General features: G+C 40.3%; 1 protein-coding gene across 3 annotated transcripts in view; it reads right to left on the bottom strand.

Moving 5' to 3' along the window:
* ISOC1 (isochorismatase domain containing 1) overlaps positions 1–23,825 on the bottom strand; it is a 165,657-nt gene that overhangs the window by 127,631 nt on the left and 14,201 nt on the right. The window contains exons 5-6 of one of the 3 annotated variants that reach the window (XM_036902595.2): positions 22,153–22,315; positions 21,114–21,740 (exon numbers count right to left, since the gene is read on the bottom strand). The exons of 1 other annotated variant lie outside the window; for it this stretch is intronic. In XM_036902595.2, coding sequence (XP_036758490.1) covers positions 22,169–22,315 — 147 coding nt within the window. In that variant the 3' untranslated portion in view covers positions 21,114–21,740; positions 22,153–22,168. Of the gene's footprint in view, positions 1–21,113; positions 22,316–23,825 lie in introns of those variants that run through there. One more of the 3 variants, XM_036902594.2, reaches the window with a different exon arrangement.

Here is a 23,825-nt window from a genome sequence, read left to right on the forward strand (position 1 = left end):
CCCACTACCTGTAAGCCCATAAGGTGCAGTGTAAGTGAAAGTGGTGAAAATGTCAGGTACAACCCAGGATTTTGTTACAATCCAGGGGCATCAGTGATGAGAGCAATGTCCCCACAGCTGCTTCCTATGTTTTCTCATTCTCAAAATTATCAAAATGGTTCATTGTCAGAAGAAGTCCAGAAAATGAAATATTAAGTTAACATGATGATGGTTGTAAATAAAATTAATGTAGTCATATGTATGTAGGAAGGGCCCTTGTGGTCCGATTTACTATGGGACATGACAAAATACTTAGGTAACATAGCAGAGAATTTTTTAATAAACATATTTCAGTCTGAAATATTTAAAGTGAACACACATTCATCTTTTAAATAGAATAAATTAAGTAACCTGCATTTCTATTAATAGGAGAAAGCATATTCCTGGGAGAAATTTTGTAAATTCTGAAAATCATATTGAATAAAGCAAAATAGACTAAATAATAGTCTGAACTACCAAGGATTTTTTAAAATTAGGAATTGCTGTATACACAGTACTTTAGTTAGCTCCTGGCACTAGTCAAACTGACTGCTCAATAAATATTTGTTTAATGTAATGGAAACATCAGTGACAACTTACTGATATTTTGACAAATTTCCTCTCAATCATTTATATCCAGCCATCTTTCTTCCCCAATAAATGAAAAACATCTTATTTAAGTTCTCTTAATGTTTTTATTTAATATACCATCTGCCCTCAACAAAAGTGTGTACCAATTCATACACAAAACTGTACCAGATTATCTGTTTGCTTTTACAAGTATTGTGAACAGGAGTATACTCCTATTTTTACTTGTGTTTTTTAATGATTAATAATTTTTTATGCCATGGCCATTTGCACTGTTTTCTGGTAAATGCCCAATCATTTCCTATTTGCCCAAATTTCTAAGGAAAAGAAGCTGTCATTTTTTAAATTAATTGGTAATAAGTTTTTACACAAGAATGCAAGCTCTTTTTAATTAAGTGTTGCAGAATTTCCCTCTGGTGATGCTTGCATTTAAGTACTCCAGGGTTTTGTTTAACAGAGAACTATATAATTATTTTGTGGTCATACTGCTTAGTATTTTCTTATATGACTTTATTCATCCCTGAGATAAACCTAAGGTACTATCTGCTCATTATATATAGGGGATCATTAGTTTAAGTTCGATTTGATAAGGGTGTCTTTATTTTGGGAAATGTGTCCTGACTTCAGTGTCAAATAAATTATGAATAAATAAAGTTCTACCCTTGATAGAACCCAGACAGGAGTATTGCCTTTTTGAATAAGCCCATCAGCCATCTCAGAGAGACCTAGAATTCATTTTACTTAGGCTACAAGTATTTTCCCAAGGACATGTCAGCAAGCCACAAGCCCACCTTTTCCCTGACCCATCCCTTTTAAAGTCTGCCCAAAACCCCAGCCATCAAAATTTTGTCTCTTAGCCTGTAAGAGATGCCTTCTTTGTTCTGCTCGCTAGGACAGAGGGGTCCCTCTCAGGTTTAGCAATAAACCTGCTTGGACTGTTGAGTTCACGTTCCTTCTTTTCCTTTTAACCTTAACTTCAAAATTATGAGAAACTTATGAAAAATATAGTTGATCATGTAGTGAGTTAATATACTTGATGAAGAAATACAAGTCATAAGTATGGATATTTAGAAGTTTTTTTTTAAATAATGTGGCTCTTAATATTTTCTTAATATTTTATCATGATTCTCTTTTATGATTAAGTAAGGTAGACATAGAAAATGACCATTTTCTGGTCTTAGTGGTCATCTCTTCAAGTCTACCTTGTTGATCAATATTCTCAGTCTCCTACTTCTGTCCTGCCATTGTGGATGAACTTTAAACCTAAGGCCAGTCTCGTCTGTCAATTAACTTCTGACTGTCGTTCCTTGACAGAATACTACATTTAGTGGCTATAAATATAATCTTATTTTTCCCTGAACTTGTCGGCTCACCCCTGTCCAACCTCATTTTTAGGACTGACAATAAAATCAGCTATCATGAGAATGCAACTGAATTCAGTTTACTTCTGTCCTTTTTAAAAACAATTCAATCAGCCCCTGTCCTGCTTGTAAGATGACCTAGAATTTAGGTCCAATTCAGGATACTGAAAATTTACTTCAGCTTTAAGATGTACAGGAAAAAACATATGTAAATTTGTTATAAAATTTAGAGAATTCCGTCAGAATATTACTTCTTGATTTCATATACAGAGGGTTTGTATTTGTTTTTAATAATCTGAAATCATACAACTAACTATATAAGAATTCACTGGAGAAAAAAAAACGCAGTGTTGTGTAATGGCTTTGACAAGTCTTCTTCTGATGAAATTATGTTCCCGAGCATTCCCAGTCCTGATGCAGCCTCCAAGTTCATTTAAAAAGCAATAAACAAAAAACTAACATTTCTGAATACCTGAAAGAATTTAGTATCATTAAGTATTTTTTGAGTGAAAAACTAAGTTTGTACTATATATATATATATATGTATACACATGCGGCATTATTCATGATGAGCAGGAATTATGGGTGTAGGTCTCATAGAACAAAGCCAGGGGAAAGAAAAAGGAGCACAAGCCAGCTGGGTTTGGGTCAGATTTCTGACTCATTATTTATAATAACAGGAAGGGAACAATCAGAGCGGAAAGTACCACCAAATGCAAACTAATCAGGTCTGGCAGCAAGACTCTTTAACAGAGCAATAGAGTTTCATTGCTGTTAGGTGCTTGTTTCCTTTCTTACACTGTAGCTTCTCCATTCCGACATCACTGCTTTCACAGTGCAGAGGCACTAAATACAAATGTTCAAACGTGTGCCTTCATAAATAAACATCACAAAGGAGTCTCAAATCCTCTCAGGAACTGGCATCAAATAGTAGATGCTTCTTGTTAGCTAAAATAGTAGGCATGCTAATTCTAAAATAATTTACTGATGTGTCTATTAACATTTTTATAAGCAGTAATTTATATTCTTAATTTCTCATTTTTCAAATCTTGGTTCGGCTTCTCTGTATTTGAGGCTACCAGGCCTTAAAGCTTTGGTTACTCAGCAAATAACATCTCCTCCAAGCTCTGGGGTATCCTTAAAGGCCTTGATGGGACCCGGTTAGGAAGACACTGAATCCCACTGAACAGTGACTGGCTGAAAGTTCTGTCTGCATCTCTGGATCTCACATAAAGAAAAATGCACAAGATCCCTTCTGAGGTTACATTCGCTGGAAAATTCTTAGATTTCTCATTAAGCATTCAGAATCTCTCAGTATGTCTCACCATATAGGTTTACTACAATTAACACAAAATATACATGCCTTTCCACAAGCAAAAGCAGAATAGAAAGCCAGGGGAAAAATTCCTAAGAACCTGTTATTTAAAGTGGAGTCCAGAAATTATTGGAAATAGCTCAGTGAGAAGAGCTCCATTATTTCATTTTCTTCCAATACTTTCTACATTATCAGATCCATTTCGATAAAATGAAAGCTGAGATACCATCAGAATGTAAGCTCCACACAGACAGGGACTCCCTTAACTTTTCTGTAAATGAAGACTTTTGTGGAAGGTAATAAAACGGGTTGTGCCCCCTCTGGGCGAAGCCGTCTGGAGAGCCTATTCCCCTCGTTTACCCCAAGGGGGCGCCATAGAGCTTCCAGCGCAGTGTTCTGTGCCGAAGATGCAGGTATATTTGCACCGAGGAGGATCTTTCCGGACCTCTGAGTAACCAATGCATTTGAGTGTGCTGCCTTCCTGGACAAGCTTTATCAATTGACTCAAAAGTGCCTCAGCCGATATTAGCTTTTACTTCTGCTATAATAGAAAAACTGGACACCACCGTCACACATGACAGATAAATTAGCCTGATAAAGTTGAAAAAGAGCTGTGATCTGTGGGCCGCCATGACCAAGTAACCTCAGAATTAATCTTAAAGTACGTTGGATTGCAGGCTCACCCCATGATTTAGCTTCCCAGCATGCCCCACAAAAAAAATAAACTGCTCAGTTGCATTGCTTAGTTTGGGTAAAACCTCTGGTTCTTTACGGTAAACCATGCACTGCATAGCGGTAGTTATTTCTCTATTTTATATGAAACTAGGACATTAAAAAAAACGAACCTGCTTTAGTTTGGGTAGAAGTTAAAGAAGGGGGCTCCAAGATCCTTGATAAACACCTCTTAAGATGAACGTCCTCTCTCAGGAGACTTGCCATTTCATTATGCTACTGTGCTAAGTGCTTTATAAACATTTCGCGAAGTTTCCTCCTGACAGGAGAGATGTCACCTTTACTTACAGCTGAAGGAACTGGAGTTCACAGGAAAAAAGGACAACTTGATTTATTCCAGATGCTCTAAGTCCTCTCAGATAAGATACCTGGTTGACTGAGCCATTCCTGTAGATTATGGGCCTGTGTTTGAGGGACTGGAGTCCATTTTCAAGAGAGGCAATGAAGAGCTAATTAGTATAATTAGAAGACATCCACACCCAGACATACCAGCTAACAGTTGGTAGCAGGCACCCTTCTCTCAGTGCCTGCCTTTTTCAATATTAATCATCAAATGACTATCCTAGAAATACTTATTGGGTGAAAACAAGTTCTCAGAACTACAAAATGAGGAAAACTAAGACAATTAATGGGATGTAACTTTGCCAGTACATTGTACTTTGGCACAGTTTTTGTTTTAAATACTAATGACTCATCACAAATCTATTAAATCAATCTCCCTAGGCAGGCCTGGATAGTTACATTTTTGAAATGGGTCATTTTAATGCGTAGAACCACTGTTCTAAGGCTTAAGTGAGGTTCACCCTGTCACTTGGTAATCAGGCAATGCTTCTCAAATTTTAATCAGCACAGGAAACCCTCGGGGAATTTGGCTCAACTATGGGGTCTATCACAGCACTACTGGGGTGAGGCTTAAGAGTCTGCATTCGCCACAGGCATGATGGTCATGATTTGCAGGGCACACGCAGGGCACACTGAGGAACAAGGTCTTCCAGGAGTGTTTTTCAAACTTGGCTGAACGCTGGAACCACGAGGGGGTGGGGACTTAAGGGCCCCTGCAATATCTGGGTCCCACCCGTGGAGGCTGGTCTCCCTGGTGTAGGGCCTGCTCTGGGTGTTGGAGTTTTATAACATCTCCAGGTGATTCTCACAGGTAGCAAGCTTTGTGGCCACTGCTTTAGGGCTTGGTTGAAATAGCCAAGATCAACTAGTAACGGGTGAATGAGAAAAACTGAGACCACCACATTGCAGGTGAGGAGCTGTGGCTACAGTCAGGTGGCCGGAGACCAACATCTACAGTCAAGCTTTTCATTTTCTCTAGATTTGGGAACTGCTACCACTGGGTCTGCCTCCCTCTGCCGCAGCAAGCGGGCGGCACTGGGCAGGGCCAGCCTCTCAACGCTCACTTCCCTGGGCGCCAGGCCTACCTGCTCTGTTATTTGCATTTTCTGCCTCGCCTTGTGGGCACTCACGCTGGAGAGCTCAGGATACATACACAATGCCTACCGCACAGTGACTCAAAGCCACTCAGCCTATGTGCACCTCCCCAGCAGAGCTCTCTCTAATCCAGACTGACTGTACTGTAAGTAAGCGATTCGCCTATTAAGTAGAATTTCTGCACGTTGCTCTGGTGTGTGCATCGGTAAGTTGACCTTCCCCACGCCTGATATTGAGGAATATTCATGCTGCTGTTGGCACCCGTTTTGTCCCTGAACCTTCACTGTGCCTAGGAGCTAGGCAGGCCCAGTGCAGCTCTTTCTAGACTGGATGGTGTGCTCCTTTAAGAGACTATAAGCTTGGAGTAAAACTTCAGATCCTAGTAAAGCCAAGGCCAGAAAATATCCTGTGTATGAAGCCAGCCAATCAAGCACACAGACTGTACAAGAATGAACATGGAAGGTTCTGGATCAAAAAGCCCTGATCCATTTCAGCAGAGGTTAAGTTTAAAGCCTTTCTTTTCTTGATCTCTTCCCTTGCCATTATTCTCATGATGTAGGGATTTATAATCCACTGGGGATAACCCAGGTGCTATCACTGCTGATGGTTAACGTGTGGACTGTTTGAACCTTGATGTGTTGGATTAGTAGTGTCTCCCCAAGATTCTTATCCACCCAGAATCTCAAAAGGAGACCTTATCTCAAAATAGGGTCTTTTCAGATATAATTTCATAAGGTGAGGTCATTCTAGATTAGCATAGGCCCTAAATCCAATGACTGCTGTCCTTAAAAGAAGGTCATGTGAAGACACAGACACAAAGAGGAGAGGGCCAGGGGAAGATGGAGCCATAAATTGGAGTGCTGGGTCTACAAGCCAAAGAACACCAAGGATTGCTGGCAACTGCCAGAAGCTGGAAACAGGTAAGGAAGGATTCTCCCTCAACCTCTAAAAAGGAAACAGTCCTGCTGACACCCTGATTTGGACTTCAGGTCTCCAGAATTGTGTGAAAATAAATCTCTGTTGTTTTAAACAAAAAAAAAAGCCCTGATCCATCTGGGGAGGGGTGTCACCCATCTCCCCCTAATCGTGCCCAGGACCTCATATCTGTACCGACCAGCCTGCGGGGCCTTGCTTTTCTCTCTCACTAGACTGAGTTCCTTTAGAAGCATAGTTCTCTCTCCTCTATTCCCAGTGGGGAAGCTCTCACAAGGTAGGTAACCAGTAAGACAGTACTGAAAGGATGAACAAATAAACCCATAGACACTCATTCCAGAAATTATTTGTAAGGTTTGCTGGCATTCGTTTCTCCTGTGTTAAAATACTTGCCAACCCTATGCTACCGGTCTGTCAGTGACAAAACAGCTTTCATTCCATGTTAACATAAATGAATCCCTGTGCACCTGAACCTACAATGCCCACATTCCAATTACCCAGAGTAGTCTGTGAACAATCACAATGTTAACAATAATGACAGCAAAGCACAGATCTGGCAAAAATCAACCATTATGCTAGTTTGCAAGTCAGGATGGACTGAAATCATGTAATGCAATCTCTTTTCAGGTATCTTTCATTTATACCTTTATTAGTTCTTTGAAGAGCACAGAAGTTTTCAAGGGGTGAAGAGAAGATGTGAAACCTACTTTGAGAAGTTTCAACCAACCAAGCTCATCTAAATACAGCTATTATTTAGCAAAACTTCTGTATTCACAGAATTCAATCTATTACCTAAAATAAAAATCAGATGTGTTTCAAAAGACTAAACAATGAGCTCATTCACTTGTTCTTGAAAAAACAAATTTCTCAAACAAAGCAGTCCATCTAAGATATCTCTAAGCTAGTCCAGACATTGCATGAAGATGACAATTTTTTAAATGCTCACAACACCCTGATGCCTTCTCTGAGGATTGGAGGTTTTTATCGTTATCCCAAAAAAAGAAAGATAACATTTCTTAGTAACACATTTTTAATTGTTTGCATTTCCTAAGATTTCTTTTAAGGCACCCTTGATTAAACAATTACTAATTCATTTTCTTTTCTAAGAATCCATTTCACACTTGAGGGCAATCACCCATACTGTGTGTGTGTTGCTTGATAATGTGAAAATTCTCTGAGGCTCAATTTTTAGCCTTGAGCAACCTGTCTTATTTTATATAAAGGTTTTCAGAAAAGGGCAACAACGAGTATCTGGTTGAAGGTGTGGCTATTTCTTGCCATCTCATCAGACCCCATTTCCTATGTGAAATAACCTAGAGATCCTCAGAAAGGCTTATTTAAGGTTGCTATGAGAGAGCAAGCCAGGACTCTGCACTTTCCACTATAGCACACTGCGTCCACCTGTTGGGATGTAAGCTCTCCTTGGGCTTCTTATACTCCATGTCTTGCTGGGAGTGCCATGTCTTCAAGGACCTGAACACTTCTACCCCGGCCATTTCTCAGTATCACTTATGCAGCAGGTAATCTTGAGAGCTGAGATAAGAGCTCCTTTAGGACAAAGAGCAGGCTTGCTTGTGGCTTGCTCTGAAAGCGCAGTGTAAACCCCCCAAGAGCATGAAATCCATTCGGCACACACTGTATCCTGCCTGTGCAACTTGGGGGCAAAGGGAATCCATGTATTGATGCTACTGTTCATGCTGCCTCCAGGGCCATGAGTAATAAAGGCCTTTCTCTCTGATCCAGAAAGTTCATGTCTTCTGCCAGCATCCACGAAAAATACACAGGCCAATTTATTGGTAGGTAAGAGTAAAATCAAATCCCAAGTTTGACACTGATTTTAGCTTAGAAATTTACGTTTACTAGTTATTATAACAACTGATTTGATTAGAATCATTCAGAATATAAGAGATTGGTCAATACAGAAAGAAAACAAGGGCTATAATATATACATGTTTCCATTACTCTTAATTCTAGAAAGTTTTTATGTTAATTTTGGTCCTAACCATTCCTGTCCCTGAAGAATTTATATTTCAATGACCTTGAAGCTAAAATATTCAGGTTTTTAGGAGATAGAATTTTACTTTTAGAGAAGTACAGTTAGTTTGTAATTAAAATAAGCACAAAGTAACTTGGCAGAGTCAATGAGTACTCACCATAAATAAGTTTCTGTTTATCTCTGAAAGATCAGAATGCAGAGGTTGGGTGAGTTGACAAAATTTCTGGCTAAGAAAATTGCATTTTCTGAATGCAAATCTAAAGCCATTTAAAAGGCTTAAAGGAAGTTTAACAAGAGAAAGAGCATTAGTGGAACTTGTACATTTCTCAATGAGCTCTCTAAAGAAATTAAAAGTATTTAAAGGAAAATGTCAAGTCTTCAAAAAAAAGCTATTTATAGCAAATCTGAGAGTACAGGGAAAGCTACCTCTATAAAGAAAAAAACCTGTGAATAAAGACCTTCCATGTGCCACCTATGTGTCATATAATTATGGCTTGTTTATAGACGTTTCCCTAAGTGCCTAGCGTGGTGTCTGGCTCCCATGGCAGCAAGAGCAAGCGTAGTATAATGGTTCCAGCAGTTTCTAAATTCCAGGTTAAAGTTTCAGCATCTCCACTCCAACCAGCTGGATGACCTGGGCAAGTTACTTATTCACTTGGTTACATCACAGGACTGTTAGGATTGAGTTAATAGATACAGAGCACTTAGGTACCTGGCACATTCTTTGATATGATACGGTCACTCAAACGAATGTTCCATTTAATTCACTTAAAAAATTTCAAGGAACCTACATGTGATACAGTTGAGTCCAATCTCTTCCTTGTGCAAATGAGAATGTGCCTCTGGTGTCAGATCTGCCATTTCAATGATTTCAATCATACATTTATACAAAGGCTTTCTGCAGAATAAGAAGGAAAATTCCCCATTCTTCTCTTCTTTCCTGCCAATTCCCCTCACCAACAACTCCAATCCATTTTTTTTTAATTTGAAAAGAAAGGTCTGTGACACACACACACACGTTATGCTTAAACCATGCTGTCAACCTGCAAGAATAAATTGCTGAAATCTAATATTGACAGCAAAGGACACAGAGTATTTGGGTTTTGCCTAATTCTCCAAGAATATAAAGCACTTCTTACTGGCATACAAGCAAAAACACTACCATTTGGATAGCAACTAAGAACCTCCACCTGTGTTCTTCATAGGTTTCACGCAGTCTTTCTAAGGCCTAATTTCTTGGAAAAATCTCCACATTTCCAACATTTTGATTTACAAAGCATTCCACCTTTGTAGCTGGCGCTGCTAAACGGGCTATTTTGAAAGCATAAATATGCATTTTCCAGAAGTCCAATTCAAAGTTGCACGTATTCAGTATATGTTAACAACGAGCCTTTGTGTATTAACTATAGGTTCTGGGACACATCACCTTTCATTTCTTGCATCTACTGCCTGATGTGGGAGGAACCATTTAACAAGGAAGCAGCTGCAAGAACAATGAACAAATCTGAAGCCAAGTGACTTTTAGAGTTAAGTAGTAAAATATACTATGTAGCTAACAATTATATCAGGAAATGAAGCCTGGTATGACAAGTGTGCTCCTACTTGACTAGTTCCTGAAATGAAAAACACAAAAAGCTAACCTTACAATGGAAAAGGCTGCATCACTAACACAATGGACTGCAGGACATCCACTGTCCCTTCTAGCCCCACTTTTCTGGAAGCAAATTAATAGGAACTAATTAGTATGTAAAATACAGACTTTATTCTCTTGATGGCATCCCACTTCCAACCTTCCTTTCTCCTTTTCTTCATGTAAACTTTGCAAATTTTCAAAACACAACAAAGCAGAAAAGCAAATATATATCAGTTTTCTATTTCTGTGTGATAAATTAGCACCAACGAAGTGGCTTAAAACAAGAGAAATGTATTACCTCGCAGTTCTGTAGGTCTTAAGTCCAGGCACGGATGGCAGATTCTCTCCGTTTGGGGTCTCAAAAGGCAGAAATGAAAGGTGTCAGCCAGGAGTTCTTACCTGGGGTTTCCCGGGGGGGGAGAATCAGCTTGCAAAGTCACTCAGGTTGTTTGCTGAATTCAGTTCCTTGTGCTTGCATAACTCAGGTCCCTGTTTCCTTGCTGGCCACCCAAATGCTTAGCTTTTAGTCCCCTCCATCTTCAAAGTCCTCAGGAGAACCTCTCTCTGGTAGAACCCTCCCACTCTGATCTTTATCACCAGGAAGCACCCAGTCCCTTTTAATGCTCACCGGATTAGATCAGGCCCTCAAAGACAGTCTCCTTGTCTTAAGGTGAACCAATTTGTTGAGATCTTAATTCACCTGAGCAAAAACCCCTTACAGCTGTATGGAGATGAATATGTGATTGGGGGTGTGTGACAACCAGCGAGGGAACATTTGGGGCTATTTCAAAATTCTGTTTCCTACAACAGGCAAATCTGGATAATATCTTCCATAGGATTTAACAGGCTATTATAGTTGACCACAATTTTGGATTTGTATCTCTTCTAAAAATAAATCTTGGTAACATGTCTGCTGTTCAAGCTTAAAAGATAAAGAAAAGCAATATGGAAATACGAATTCTAAAAGCCAACTGTAATTATTTTAAAAAATACATTTCAATCATATCTAAGTGATATATCTCATTATAGTAGTCTAGTGACTTTTAAATTCATTTTAATCAAGGTTAAACAGTGACAATCATGTTCCATGGAAATTAAGGGAGCTTTAATGATGTGGGAAGATGGATGCATCTATTCAACAATGATATGATACTATTCCTATTTTCAGCCATTCTCCAAAATTAATTGGAAAACTGTAAAGAAAAAAGATGAGATTGAAGATTGTGGCACAGGAAAGCTATCAGCTACAAGTATCCCACTAGTTTTGCTAGTGTGAAATGGTGTGCTGTGGGGTGAATTAGAAACCATCCTATTTAATGGCCCTTCCCCCTGCATTATCAGGGACTGGAAGGGAGGACAGGAGGGACGAAGAAACCCAGTTCTCATCCTGCTGTGCCTTTAAGCACCTATGCAGCTTTCAAAAAAGCATTTCTATCTGAGCCTCACTCATTGCATTTGTAAAATAAAACCACGTTAAGAAGTTTAGAGCTGACGTGAACCTTTGAAATGATGGTCTTTGAAGTTCCACCCAGCTCTGAAGTCAGATTTACCCAAATTACTTTTTTTTTTTTTTTTTTTTTTTTTTTTTTTTTTTTTTTATTTAATAATTATTTTTTATTGAAGGGTAGTTGACATACAGTATTACATTACATGAGTTTCAAGTGTACAACACAGTGGTAGAACATTTATATACATAATTCTAGGTTCCAGCTATCACCCTACCAAGCTGTTACAATATCTTGACTATATTCCTTATGCTATACATTACATCCCGGTTACTAATTTATTTTACCATTGGAAGTCTGTCCCTTTTTTTTTTTTTTTTTTTTTTTGTGAGGGCATCTCTCATATTTATTGATCAAATGGTTGTTAACGACAATAAAATTCTGTATAGGGGAGTCAATGCTCAATGCACAATCATTATTCCACCCCAAGCCTAATTTTTGTCAGTCTCCAATCTTCTGAGGCATAACAAACAAGTTTTTACATGGAGAACAAATTCTTACATAGTGAATAAGTTACATAGTGAACAGTACAAGGGCAGTCATCACAGAAACTTTCGGTTTTGCTCATGCATTATGAACTATAAACAGTCAGTTCAAATATGAATACTCATTTGGTTTTTATACTTCATTTATATGTGGATACCACATTTCTCTCTTTATTATTATGATTTTTAATAAAATGCTGAAGTGGTAGGTAGATACAAGATAAAGGTAGAAAACATAGTTTAGTGTTGTAAGAGAGCACATGTAGATGATCAGGTGTGTGCCTATAGACTATGTGTTAATCCAAGCTAGACCATAGCAATAAAACATCCACGTATGCAGAAGATTTCTCTCAGAGCGGGGGGGTGAGGTTCTAAGCCTCACCTCTGTTGACCCCCAATTTCTCACCTGATGGCCCCCCTGCGACTGTGCCTGTCTTAGGTTGTTCCTCCCTTGAGGAATCTTACCCGTCTCTGGCTAACCAGTCATCTTCCGTGGCCATACAGGGAAATGTGAAGTTGGTAAGTGAGAGAGAAGCCTTATTGTTTGAAAAAGTTAGCTTTTTACTTCTTTGCATATTTATGCCCTGTGGCTTCTATGCCCAGCATTTGTCTTGAGGTATCTTTACCACTTGGAAGAATTATGATACTCGGTAAATTTGATATGAGGCACGAATTCTATTTGAGGGTTGTAATTAGGAAGGAAGAAGAAAACCTATAGAAGTAGCAGGTGGAAGAAAACATGGGAAGATTGATTATTTCTTTGATATATCTTCTTGTAGAGTAACTTCAGCATGTATAGGTTTTAAGCTACTACTTAAATTGCACACACACATTAACATAATAGGAGTATAGTTACATAACCAAAGCATATCTGTAATTACTAGCCATCTGCAGTGAAACCAAGAAAACCAGTTAGGCACCTTAGGCATTTGTGAAAACTTATCTATGATATGGTGGATATTGTCCAAATGAACTTGAACAGTCTGAGAGAAATCAGACAAATTAAAACAACCCATTCCTGGGGACTGTTCACATGCCATATGTTCTTTTAACAATAAATAGTTTGTAGTTGTAAGACTTTGGAGCGCTACAATTTGCACTTCTCCAAATTCTTGGTTGAGTTCCAACAGTATAGATCCAGTCCAATTTTGTTGTTTTACTGTATGCACAGGCCAGCTTAGATATCTCCTTCCTCATTCCCATGGCAAGTCCAGGAACTGGTGGGATGAGTGCATCTACAGCTGTAGCAGTGCGTGGATCTTTGTTGGGGTTTTTTGATGATCATCTTCTGGCATGAGTCTTCCCGAGAGTGCAGATGTTGGAAGTTCTTTTTCATATCGTATCTTAGTTCATTTTCGGGGTAGCCCAATTAGGCTTTGATCCTCTGTATAAACACAAACAGACCCTTTGCCTACACTTTTATATGCCCTTTATACCCTTGTGTAGAACTCGTTGGAGGTTACCACACAGGAACTGCCCTTTTTTTTTTTTTTTTTTTTTTGCTATCACTAATCTACACTTACATGACGAATATTATGTTTACTAGGCTCTCCCCTATACCAGGTCCCCCCATAAACCCCTTTACAGTCACTGTCCATCAGCATAGCAAAATGTTGTAGAATCACTACTTGCCTTCTCTGTGTTGTACAGCCCTCCCTTTTCTCCTACCCCCCCATGCATGTTAATCTTAATACCCCCCTACTTCTCCCCCCCTTATCCCTCCCTACCCACCCATCCTCCCCAGTCCCTTTCCCTTTGGTACCTGTTAGTCCATTCTTGAGTTCTGTGATTCTGCTGCTGTTTTGTTCCTTCAGTTTTTCCTTTGTTCTTATATTCCACAGATAAGTGAAATCATTTGGTATTTCTCTTTCTCCGCTTGGCTTGTTTCACTGAGCATAATACCCTCCAGCTCCATCCATGTTGCTGCAAATGATTGGATTTGCCCTTTTCTTATGGCTGAGTAGTATTCCATTGTGTATATGTACCACATCTTCTTTATCCATTCATCTATTGATGGACATTTAGGTTGCTTCCAATTCTTGGCTATTGTAAATAGTGCTGCAATAAACATAGGGGTGCATCTGTCTTTCTCAAACTTGATTGCTGCATTCTTAGGGTAAATTCCTAGGAGTGGAATTCCTGGGTCAAATGGTAAGTCTGTTTTGAGCATTTTGATGTACCTCCATACTGCTTTCCACAATGGTTGAACTAATTTACATTCCCACCAGCAGTGTAGGAGGGTTCCCCTTTCTCCACAGCCTCGCCAACATTTGTTGTTGTTTGTCTTTTGGATGGCAGCCATCCTTACTGGTGTGAGGTGATACCTCATTGTAGTTTTAATTTGCATTTCTCTGATAATTAGCGATGTGGAGCATCTTTTCATGTGTCTGTTGGCCATCTGTATTTCTTTTTTGGAGAACTGTCTGTTCAGTTCCTCTGCCCATTTTTTAATTGGGTTATTTGTTTTTTGTTTGTTGAGGCGTGAGAGCTCCTTATATATTCTGGACGTCAAGCCTTTATCGGATGTGTCATTTTCAAATATATTCTCCCATACTGTAGGGATCCTTCTTGTTCTATTGATGGTGTCTTTTGCTGTACAGAAGCTTTTCAGCTTAATATAGTCCCACTTACTCATTTTTGCTGTTGTTTTCCTTGCCCGGGGAGATATGTTCAAGAAGAGGTCACTCATGTTTATGTCTAAGAGGTTTTCGCCTATGTTTTCTTCCAAGAGTTTAATGGTTTCATGGCTTACATTCAGGTCTTTGATCCATTTTGAGTTTACTTTTGTATATGGGGTTAGACAATGGTCCAGTTTCATTCTCCTACATGTAGCTGTCCAGTTTTGCCAGCACCACCTGTTGAAGAGACTGTCATTTCGCCATTGTATGTCCATGGCTCCTTTATCAAATATTAATTGACCATATATGTCTGGGTTAATGTCTGGATTCTCTAGTCTGTTCCATTGGTCTGTGGCTCTGCTCTTGTGCCAGTACCAAATTGTCTTGATTACTATGGCTTTATAGTAGAGCTTGAAGTTGGGGAGTGAGATCCCCCCTACTTTATTCTTCTTTCTCAGGATTGCTTTGGCTATTCGGGGTCTTTGGTGTTTCCATATGAATTTTTGAATTATTTGTTCCAGTTCATTGAAGAATGTTGCTGGTAGTTTCATAGGGATTGCATCAAATCTGTATATTGCTTTGGGCAGGATGGCCATTTTGACGATATTAATTCTTCCTAGCCAGGAGCATGGGATGAGTTTCCATCTGTTAGTGTCCCCTTTAATTTCTCTTAAGAGTGACTTGTAGTTTTCAGAGTATAAGTCTTTCACTTCTTTGGTTAGGTTTATTCCTAGGTATTTTATTTTTTTTGATGCAATTGTGAATGGAGTTGTTTTCCTGATTTCTCTTTCTGTTGGTTCATTGTTAGTATATAGGAAAGCCACAGATTTCTGTGTGTTGATTTTGTATCCTGCAACTTTGCTGTATTCCGATATCAGTTCTAGTAGTTTTGGGGTGGAGTCTTTAGGGTTTTTTATGTACAGTATCATGTCATCTGCAAATAGTGACAGTTTAACTTCTTCTTTACCAATCTGGATTCCTTGTATTTCTTTATTTTGTCTGATTGCCGTGGCTAGGACCTCCAGTACTATGTTAAATAACAGTGGAGAGAGTGGGCATCCCTGTCTAGTTCCCGATCTCAGAGGAAATGCTTTCAGCTTCTCGCTGTTCAATATAATGTTGGCTGTGGGTTTATCATAGATGGCCTTTATTATGTTGAGGTACTTGCCCTCTATTCCCATTTTGCTGAGAGTTTTTAACATGAATGGATGTTGAACTTTGTCAAATGCTTTTTCAGCATCTATGGAGATGATCATGTGGTTTTTGTCTTTCTTTTTGTTGATGTGGTGGATGATGTTGATGGACTTTCGAATGTTGTACCATCCTTGCATCCCTGGAATGAATCCCACTTGGTCATGGTGTATGATCCTTTTGATGTATTTTTGAATTCGGTTTGCTAATATTTTGTTGAGTATTTTTGCATCTACGTTCATCAGGGATATTGGTCTGTAGTTTTCTTTTTTGGTGGGGTCTTTGCCTGGTTTGGGTATTAGGGTTATGTTAGCTTCATAGAATGAGTTTGGGAGTATCCCCTCCTCCTCTATTTTTTGGAAAACTTTAAGGAGAATGGGTATTATGTCTTCCCTGTATGTCTGATAAAATTCCGAGGTAAATCCATCTGGCCCGGGGGTTTTGTTCTTTGGTAGTTTTTTGATTACCTCTTCAATTTCGTTGCTGGTAATTGGTCTGTTTAGATTTTCTGTTTCTTCCTGGGTCAATCTTGGAAGGTTATATTTTTCTAGGAAGTTGTCCATTTCTCCTAGGTTTCCCAGCTTGTTAGCATATAGGTTTTCATAGTATTCTCCAATAATTCTTTGCATTTCCGTGGGGTCCGTCGTGATTTTTCCTTTCTCGTTTCTGATACTGTTGATTTGTGTTGATTCTCTTTTCTTCTTAATAAGTCTGGCTAGAGGCTTATCTATTTTGTTTATTTTCTCGAAGAACCAGCTCTTGGTTTCATTGATTTTTGCTATTGTTTTATTCTTCTCAATTTTATTTATTTCTTCTCTGATCTTTATTATGTCCCTCCTTCTGCTGACCTTAGGCCTCATCTGTTCTTCTTTTTCCAATTTCGATAATTGTGACATTAGACCATTCATTTGGGATTGCTCTTCCTTTTTTAAATATGCTTGGATTGCTATATACTTTCCTCTTAAGACTGCTTTTGCTGTGTCCCACAGAAGTTGGGGCTTAGTGTTGTTGTTGTCATTTGTTTCCATATATTGCTGGATCTCCATTTTGATTTGGTCATTGATCCATTGATTATTTAGGAGCGTGTTGTTAAGCCTCCATGTGTTTGTGAGCCTCTTTGCTTTCTTTGTACAGTTTATTTCTAGTTTTATGCCTTTGTGGTCTGAAAAGTTGGTTGGTAGGATTTCAATCTTTTGGAATTTTCTGAGGCTCTTTTTGTGGCCTAGTATGTGGTCTATTCTGGAGAATGTTCCATGTGCACTTGAGAAGAATGTATATCCCGCTGCTTTTGGATGTAGAGTTCTATAGATGTCTATTAGGTCCATCTGCTCTACTGTGTTGTTCAGTGCTTCCGTGTCCTTACTTATTTTCTGCCCAGTGGATCTATCCTTTGGGGTGAGTGGTGTGTTGAAGTCTCCTAGAATGAATGCATTGCAGTCTATATCCCCCTTTAGTTCTGTTAGTATTTGTTTCACATATGCTGGTGCTCCTGTGTTGGGTGCATATATATTTAGAATGGTTATATCCTCTTGTTTGACTGAGCCCTTTATCATTATGTAGTGTCCTTCTTTATCTCTTGTTACTTTCTTTGTTTTGAAGTCTATTTTGTCTGATATTAGTACTGCAACCCCTGCTTTCTTCTCACTGTTGTTTGCTTGAAATATGTTTTTCCATCCCTTGACTTTTAGTCTGTACCTGTCTTTGGGTTTGAGGTGAGTTTCTTGTAAGCAGCATATAGATGGGTCTTGCTTTTTTATCCATTCTGTTACTCTGTGTCTTTTGATTGGTGCATTCAACCCATTAACATTTAGGGTGACTATTGAAAGATATGTACTTATTGCCATTGCAGACTTTAAATTCGTGGTTACCAAAGGTTCAAGGTTAGCCTCTTTAGTATCTTACTGCCTAACTTAGCTCGCTTATTGAGCTGTTATATACACTGTCTGGAGATTCTTTTCTTCTCTCCCTTCTTGTTCCTCCTCCTCGATTCTTCATATGTTGGGTGTTTTGTGCTGTGCTCTTTCTAGGAGTGCTCCCATCTAGAGCAGTCCCTGTAAGATGTTCTGTAGAGGTGGTTTGTGGAAAGCAAATTCCCTCAGCTTTTGTTTGTCTGGGAATTGTTTAATCCCACCGTCATATTTGAATGATAGTCGTGCTGGATACAGTATCCTTGGTTCAAGGCCCTTCTGTTTCATTGTATTAAATATATCATGCCATTCTCTTCTGGCCTGTAGGGTTTCTGTTGAGAAATCTGACGTTGGCCTGATGGGTTTCCCTTTATAGGTGACCTTTTTCTCTCTAGCTGCCTTTAACACTCTTTCCTTGTCCTTGATCTTTGCCATTTTAATTATTATGTGTCTTGGTGTTGCCCTTCTTGGATCCTTTCTGTTGGGGGTTCTGTGTATTTCCGTGGTCTGTTTGATTACTTCCTCCCCCAGTGTGGGGAAGTTTTCAGCAATTATTTCTTCTAAGATACTTTCCATCTCTTTGCCTCTCTCTTCTTCTTCTGGGACCCCTATAATACGGATATTGCTCCTTTTAGATTGGTCACACAGTTCTCTTAATATTGTTTCATTCCTGGAGATCCTTTTGTCTCTCTCTATGTCAGCTTCTATGCGTTCCTGTTCTCTGATTTCAATTCCATCAATGGCCTCTTGCATTCTATCCATTCTGCTTATAAACCCTTCCAGAGTTTGTTTCATTTCTGCGATCTCCTTTCTGGCATCTGTGATCTCTTTCCGGACTTCATCCCATTTTTCTTGCGTATTTCTCTGCATCTCTGTCAGCATGTTTATGATTCTTATTTTGAATTCTTTGTCAGGGAGACTGGTTAGGTCTGTCTCCTTCTCTGGTGTTGTCTCTGTGATCTTTGTCTGCCTGTAGCTTTGCCTTTTCATGGTGATAGGAATAGTCTGCAGAACTGGGACGAGTGACGGCTGGAAGGACTTCCCTTCTTGTTGGTTTGTGGCCCTCCTCTCCTGGGAGAACAGCGGCCTCTAGTGGCTTGTGCTGCGCAGCTGCGCGCAGACAGGGTTTCTGCTTCCTGCCCGGCTGCTATGGAGTTAATCTCCGCTGTTGCTGTGGGCGTGGCCTGGCTCGGGCAGCTACTCCAAAATGGTGGAGTCGCGTTGGAGCAGGAGCTGCTGGGAGGCTATTTATCTCCGTAAGGGGCCTCCCTGCTCCCTGCAGCCCAGGGGTTAGGGTGCCCAGAGATCCCGGATTCCCTACCTCTGGATTAAGTGACCCGCCCTGCCCCTTTAAGACTTCCAAAAAGCACCCGCCAAAACAAAACAACGACCACAAAAAAAAACAAGAAAAAAAAAATTTTTTTAATTAAAAAAAAAAAGGTGGTCGTTCGTTTTTCTTTATTCTCCGGTGCCAGCCTCAGGCCTCTGCTCACCGGTCTTTCTGCCCTGTTTCCCTAATATTGGGGTCCCTGTCCCTTTAAGACTTCCAAAAAGCGCTCGCCAAAACAAAGCAGCAAAAAAGCAAAAAAAAAAAATGGTCGCGCGCTTTTCTTATGTCCTCTGTCGCCCAGCCTCCAGTGCCTGCTCACTGTTCTTGCTGCCCTGTTTTCCCAGAATCGAGGGCCCTGCACTCTGGCCCGGATGGCTGGGGCTGGGTGCTCGGCAGCCCTGGGCTCCGTCTCCCTCCCGCTCTGCCTGTTCTTCTCCCGCCGGGAGCTGGGGGGAGGGGCGCTCGGCTCCCGCGGGGCCGGGGCTTGTATCTTACCCCCTTCGCGAGGCGCTGGGTTCTCTCAGGTGTGGATGTGGTCTGGATATTGTCCTGTGTCCTCTGGTCTTTATTCTAGGAAGGGTTGTCTTTGTTATATTTTCATAGATATATGTTGTTTTGGGAGGAGATTTCCGCTGCTCTACTCACGCCGCCATCTTCCGACCCCCCCAAATTACTTTTAAAAACAGAAAATATTCCACCTAAAGAAATGTGGTAGTTGAATGGTTGTAAGAGGGTATTTGGCTTCCTGGTTGAAATAAGTTTATTACTTTCACTACTCTTAATTTTGGATTACGTTTCCACAGATGTTTTAGCATGTCAAACTGTGCATCCAGAGCCTGCTCCTAACCCTCTTGCAATTTTTAATACACTGGACTATTCTCTGGCTTATGTTTGCAAGTTTTTTATTTACATCAATTAAAGGAGTTTTGTTATCCTCCAGAATTATATACTTCCAAATTCAAAGCCTAATGCATTAAAATCAATCCAGTTTTCCCATAATAATAAGGCCTTGTCACCTTGCTTTGCATGACCTACAAAAAAGAAGGGAGAAGGCAGAATTCATAATTGTATTACTCTGAACTGTAATGTTATACTGACATTTCTGAACCTTTGACACAACTTAATTCAATTACATTTATTGAGAGGTTAGGATATATCCCATTTTGTACCAGACTGTAAGTGTCCTGAGGTGGGAGCATCTTTTTTATCCTTGGCACATAGCACCGTGTTAAGCATTTAGTACTTTCTCAAAATATGTTTTTTGAATAAGCACGGAAAGTGCATAGATCCTGCTTTCAAGCTGCTGACCATGGAGGGGGAAAATGGACTTTAGCCCAGTGACACTCAACTCATTTCAGACTCCTGACAGAACTGTAGGACAATAAATTTGTGTTGCTTTAAACCACTAAGTTTGTGGTCCTTTGTTTTCCCATAGGAAGCTAACTCAGGGTCACAGAATTGGTTTCAGCTACAAATGGCTTTTTACCATGGTCACATGTCATGAGAAATGAAGGGTGTAGTGGGAGGCAGACAGGCGCTGTGAGTTGCATCCTTGGTCCTCAAAGTGAGGCCCCTTCTGAACAGCACTGGTGGAAATGGTTCCTTTTTATTTGAAATGCAAAATGTCAGGCCCAACCCCAGACCTACTAAGCCAGAGTCAGCATTTTAACAAGATCCCCAGGTGATCTGCATTCATATTAAAGCTTGAGAAGCGTGAAGTTAAATTTATTAACAATTATTTTAAAACATGGAGAAATCTTTGGTTCTTTTTTTTGACACACAAGCTTACCGGGAAGAAAAGCATTTAAACACACTCACAAGAAGGATAGGCTGTTGTTTGTTCCCTCAGACAAAAGAAGTAACAGTTTCTACCATTGTTCTTAATGAAAAAGGCCCCTGAGTCAAATCCACTTGCCTCCACCGCCAAAGGATTTTCCTTCTTTGACAGTGTCCTTGAGTTGAAAGATTATGTCAAAAATGTTATACCTTTAAATAAATGTTAGAATCCCTGGAATAGTATAAGGAGCCATGTTATGAGGAACAAAATCATTTCATTCACAGTAATACATTTTCTTCAATGACTTTAATATAAAAGACGGCAATGTTCCATATTCACATATTTTTAAAAAAGTTTTAAAACCATCTTAATAAGTATTGAATGAAAATAAATTTATTGAACGGTAGCAATGACTACAAAACTAACACTACCAGATCATTACTCATGCTTTCTTTTTGTATTAACTGTAGTATTTGGAAGGTAGGTAGAGAAAAATATCAAAGAATATGGATGGTTTAGAACTACATTTTATTCAACTCTCTGCTAAATCTAGTGCGTATTAGATGTTCTTAAGACAGTTGTCCAGCTCTTCAGCCAGAGAAATACTTCAAACATTTTATAACAGCCCTCCACCAATTATATGGCATTGCGAATCATCCCATCTGTCTATAAATTAAAATAGTCAATGACCCCGTGAGTCTCTAGCTAAAAGCTTCAGCTAAAAAGGAGAACATTAACAGAGAATGATGGTGACCAGAACAGGAAAATTAGCATAAACAAGAAAGATACATAATTCATCAATATAATTTCATCTGGTGAGAACAAGGCAGTTGCCTGCATTGTGCAAGGAGACGGGTCACAGAGTCCAGAGTCCTGCTTTTAAATTCCCATCTCATACTCCTGTTTCAAGCAACCTGTAAACAAAAGCACTAAGTCCACACAAACATGATAACATATGAGTGATACTGACATGAGTGTCTGCCCACGATTGGTGTGCCTGCCCTGACGGTGTGCAGTTTAAGAAAACGTCACCAGAGCACGCACTCTAGCAAGTTACGATCAGTGTACACAGTATAGACACAACAGGAACCTCTGTTGCAATTTTTTTTTAAATAAATAAAAGCACATTAACAAAAGAAGGAAAGCAGCCCCTGAAGCCTCGGACAGTTGTAACTAAATGCTGGTACCCAAATGGTCTAATGGGTTAGGTTCTATTTTCACTAAGGGGCACAGAAAAGGAGCCAATTTGAGTCTAACACATTAATTCCACGAGCAACAAGAGCCTGTCTGGCTTACAGTCCTGTCACCTGACGGGGGGCAGCATACCAGTCCTTCAAGCGTCCTATACTTTGGAAAGCAGGCCCGACTCTGGAGCGCTCGCCTTAATCAGATTCTGAACTTCCTTGAATTTGGGGTGGTCTTTGTCAGCCACCAGCTGCAGCAGGACAGCCTCACTCGTAGTCACTATGATCCCAGTTCGAGCAAGACGCTGTAAACAAGACAAAGACAAATCAAGGAACAAGCAGGAGAATGAATGCCACATGAAGACAGCAAAGAGGATGCAGGGACACAAAAATTAGCATCTTGCAGGGAAACCATGGTCTGCAGCCATACCATCCAGCTCAGTGCTGGGGAGAGATCTCACACTAGCCACACCACAAACATATTACGGTTATTCTCAATATTAGTAATATGGCCTAGGAACGAAAGAAAACAGGTACCAATATTATGACTTATGAGCGCCAGGGACAGAAGAGAAAGCCAGCTAATAATGTAAAGCAATGACTCTCAATCTCTCTTCTCTGGCCCCAAACACCCAACACAGCACAGGTGACCTTCCCATAAGTAAGAAATGGTTATTGGTGGGAGAGCCGCATGGAGGTTGAAGCATGTGCCCCTGGATGATAACGGCCCACCAGCACCACCACCACCATAATATTCTAGAATCACAAAACAGGAGTATAAAATTTAAGGCCATAGGAAGTTTCACCAGTCAAAGAACATCCTTGCCTAGTTGTTCCAGTGGAATCATCGTAAAGAAATCTCAAAGAAGGGAGGGGAAAGGGAGAGAGGGGGCAAAGAAGAGAAAGTGGGGGAAATGGGGGACAGGGTGCCCAGAAAATCTACAGCAGAGATGCATTCTTTGGATGTATTTGTATCAGAAACCCTAGAGAAAAACAACAGGCCAACTGTTATATATAGAAACACCAACTGTAAGAATCACAGCAGATGAAGTGGTTAGAAACAATTCCAGGCCAAGTCACAGGACACTGCACAGATCCAGCTCTCGTCACTCAGGAATCCCCCTGAAGAGCCCCGACATTCCTGGACAGGGAAACTCCCCCTTCAGGTGGCTGTAGATGTGCAGCCCGCTCTTCAGAAAGCGGGCCTGAACCTCCACCAGTACCGAAGAACATAGCCGCAGCTGACGGCAATTCTCAAGGAGGAAACAGCAGAGAATCACCCGGGAAAGAGGACAGCACAGGCGAGGCTGCTAGTGCCCTTCCTGTCGGGACAAATACCAGCTGGCGAGTTCTCTCTGGATTTTTGAAGACTTCTGGAAACTCATTTACTCCTCCTTACTTTTTCGTCAGCTTCTGAGGACTGTACCAAACCCCAGAAATCTCAAAGGACTATGTGCTTGCTTCAGACAGAAGGGCAGGAATAAACGTAAGACTGGCAGCAGCCCAGTCACTGAAACCCAGCCCTGGGCTATGTATGGCTGCACAGCCCTGACCCCTGCGCTGCTCCCGGCAGACGAGGACCCTCAGCAACTCAGGTCTGCATCTGAACCCCACACTTCTGATGCCTGTGCAAGCGCCTTACATACTCTGAAGTGCCAACAGAAGTCAGTTCTCACAATTGTCTGATTCCTCCGTGAGGCAGGAAGAACAGAGCGCTGTCCCCAGACCTGAGGAAGGAATCATGTGCCTGGGAGAAGCCAGCTTCCCCTAGCGCCCTGCTGACCACGGCCTGGCCACTCCCGGCCACCAATCCTC

This window comes from Manis pentadactyla, chromosome 13, assembly GCF_030020395.1.
Source record: "Manis pentadactyla isolate mManPen7 chromosome 13, mManPen7.hap1, whole genome shotgun sequence".
NCBI lineage: Eukaryota > Metazoa > Chordata > Mammalia > Pholidota > Manidae > Manis > Manis pentadactyla.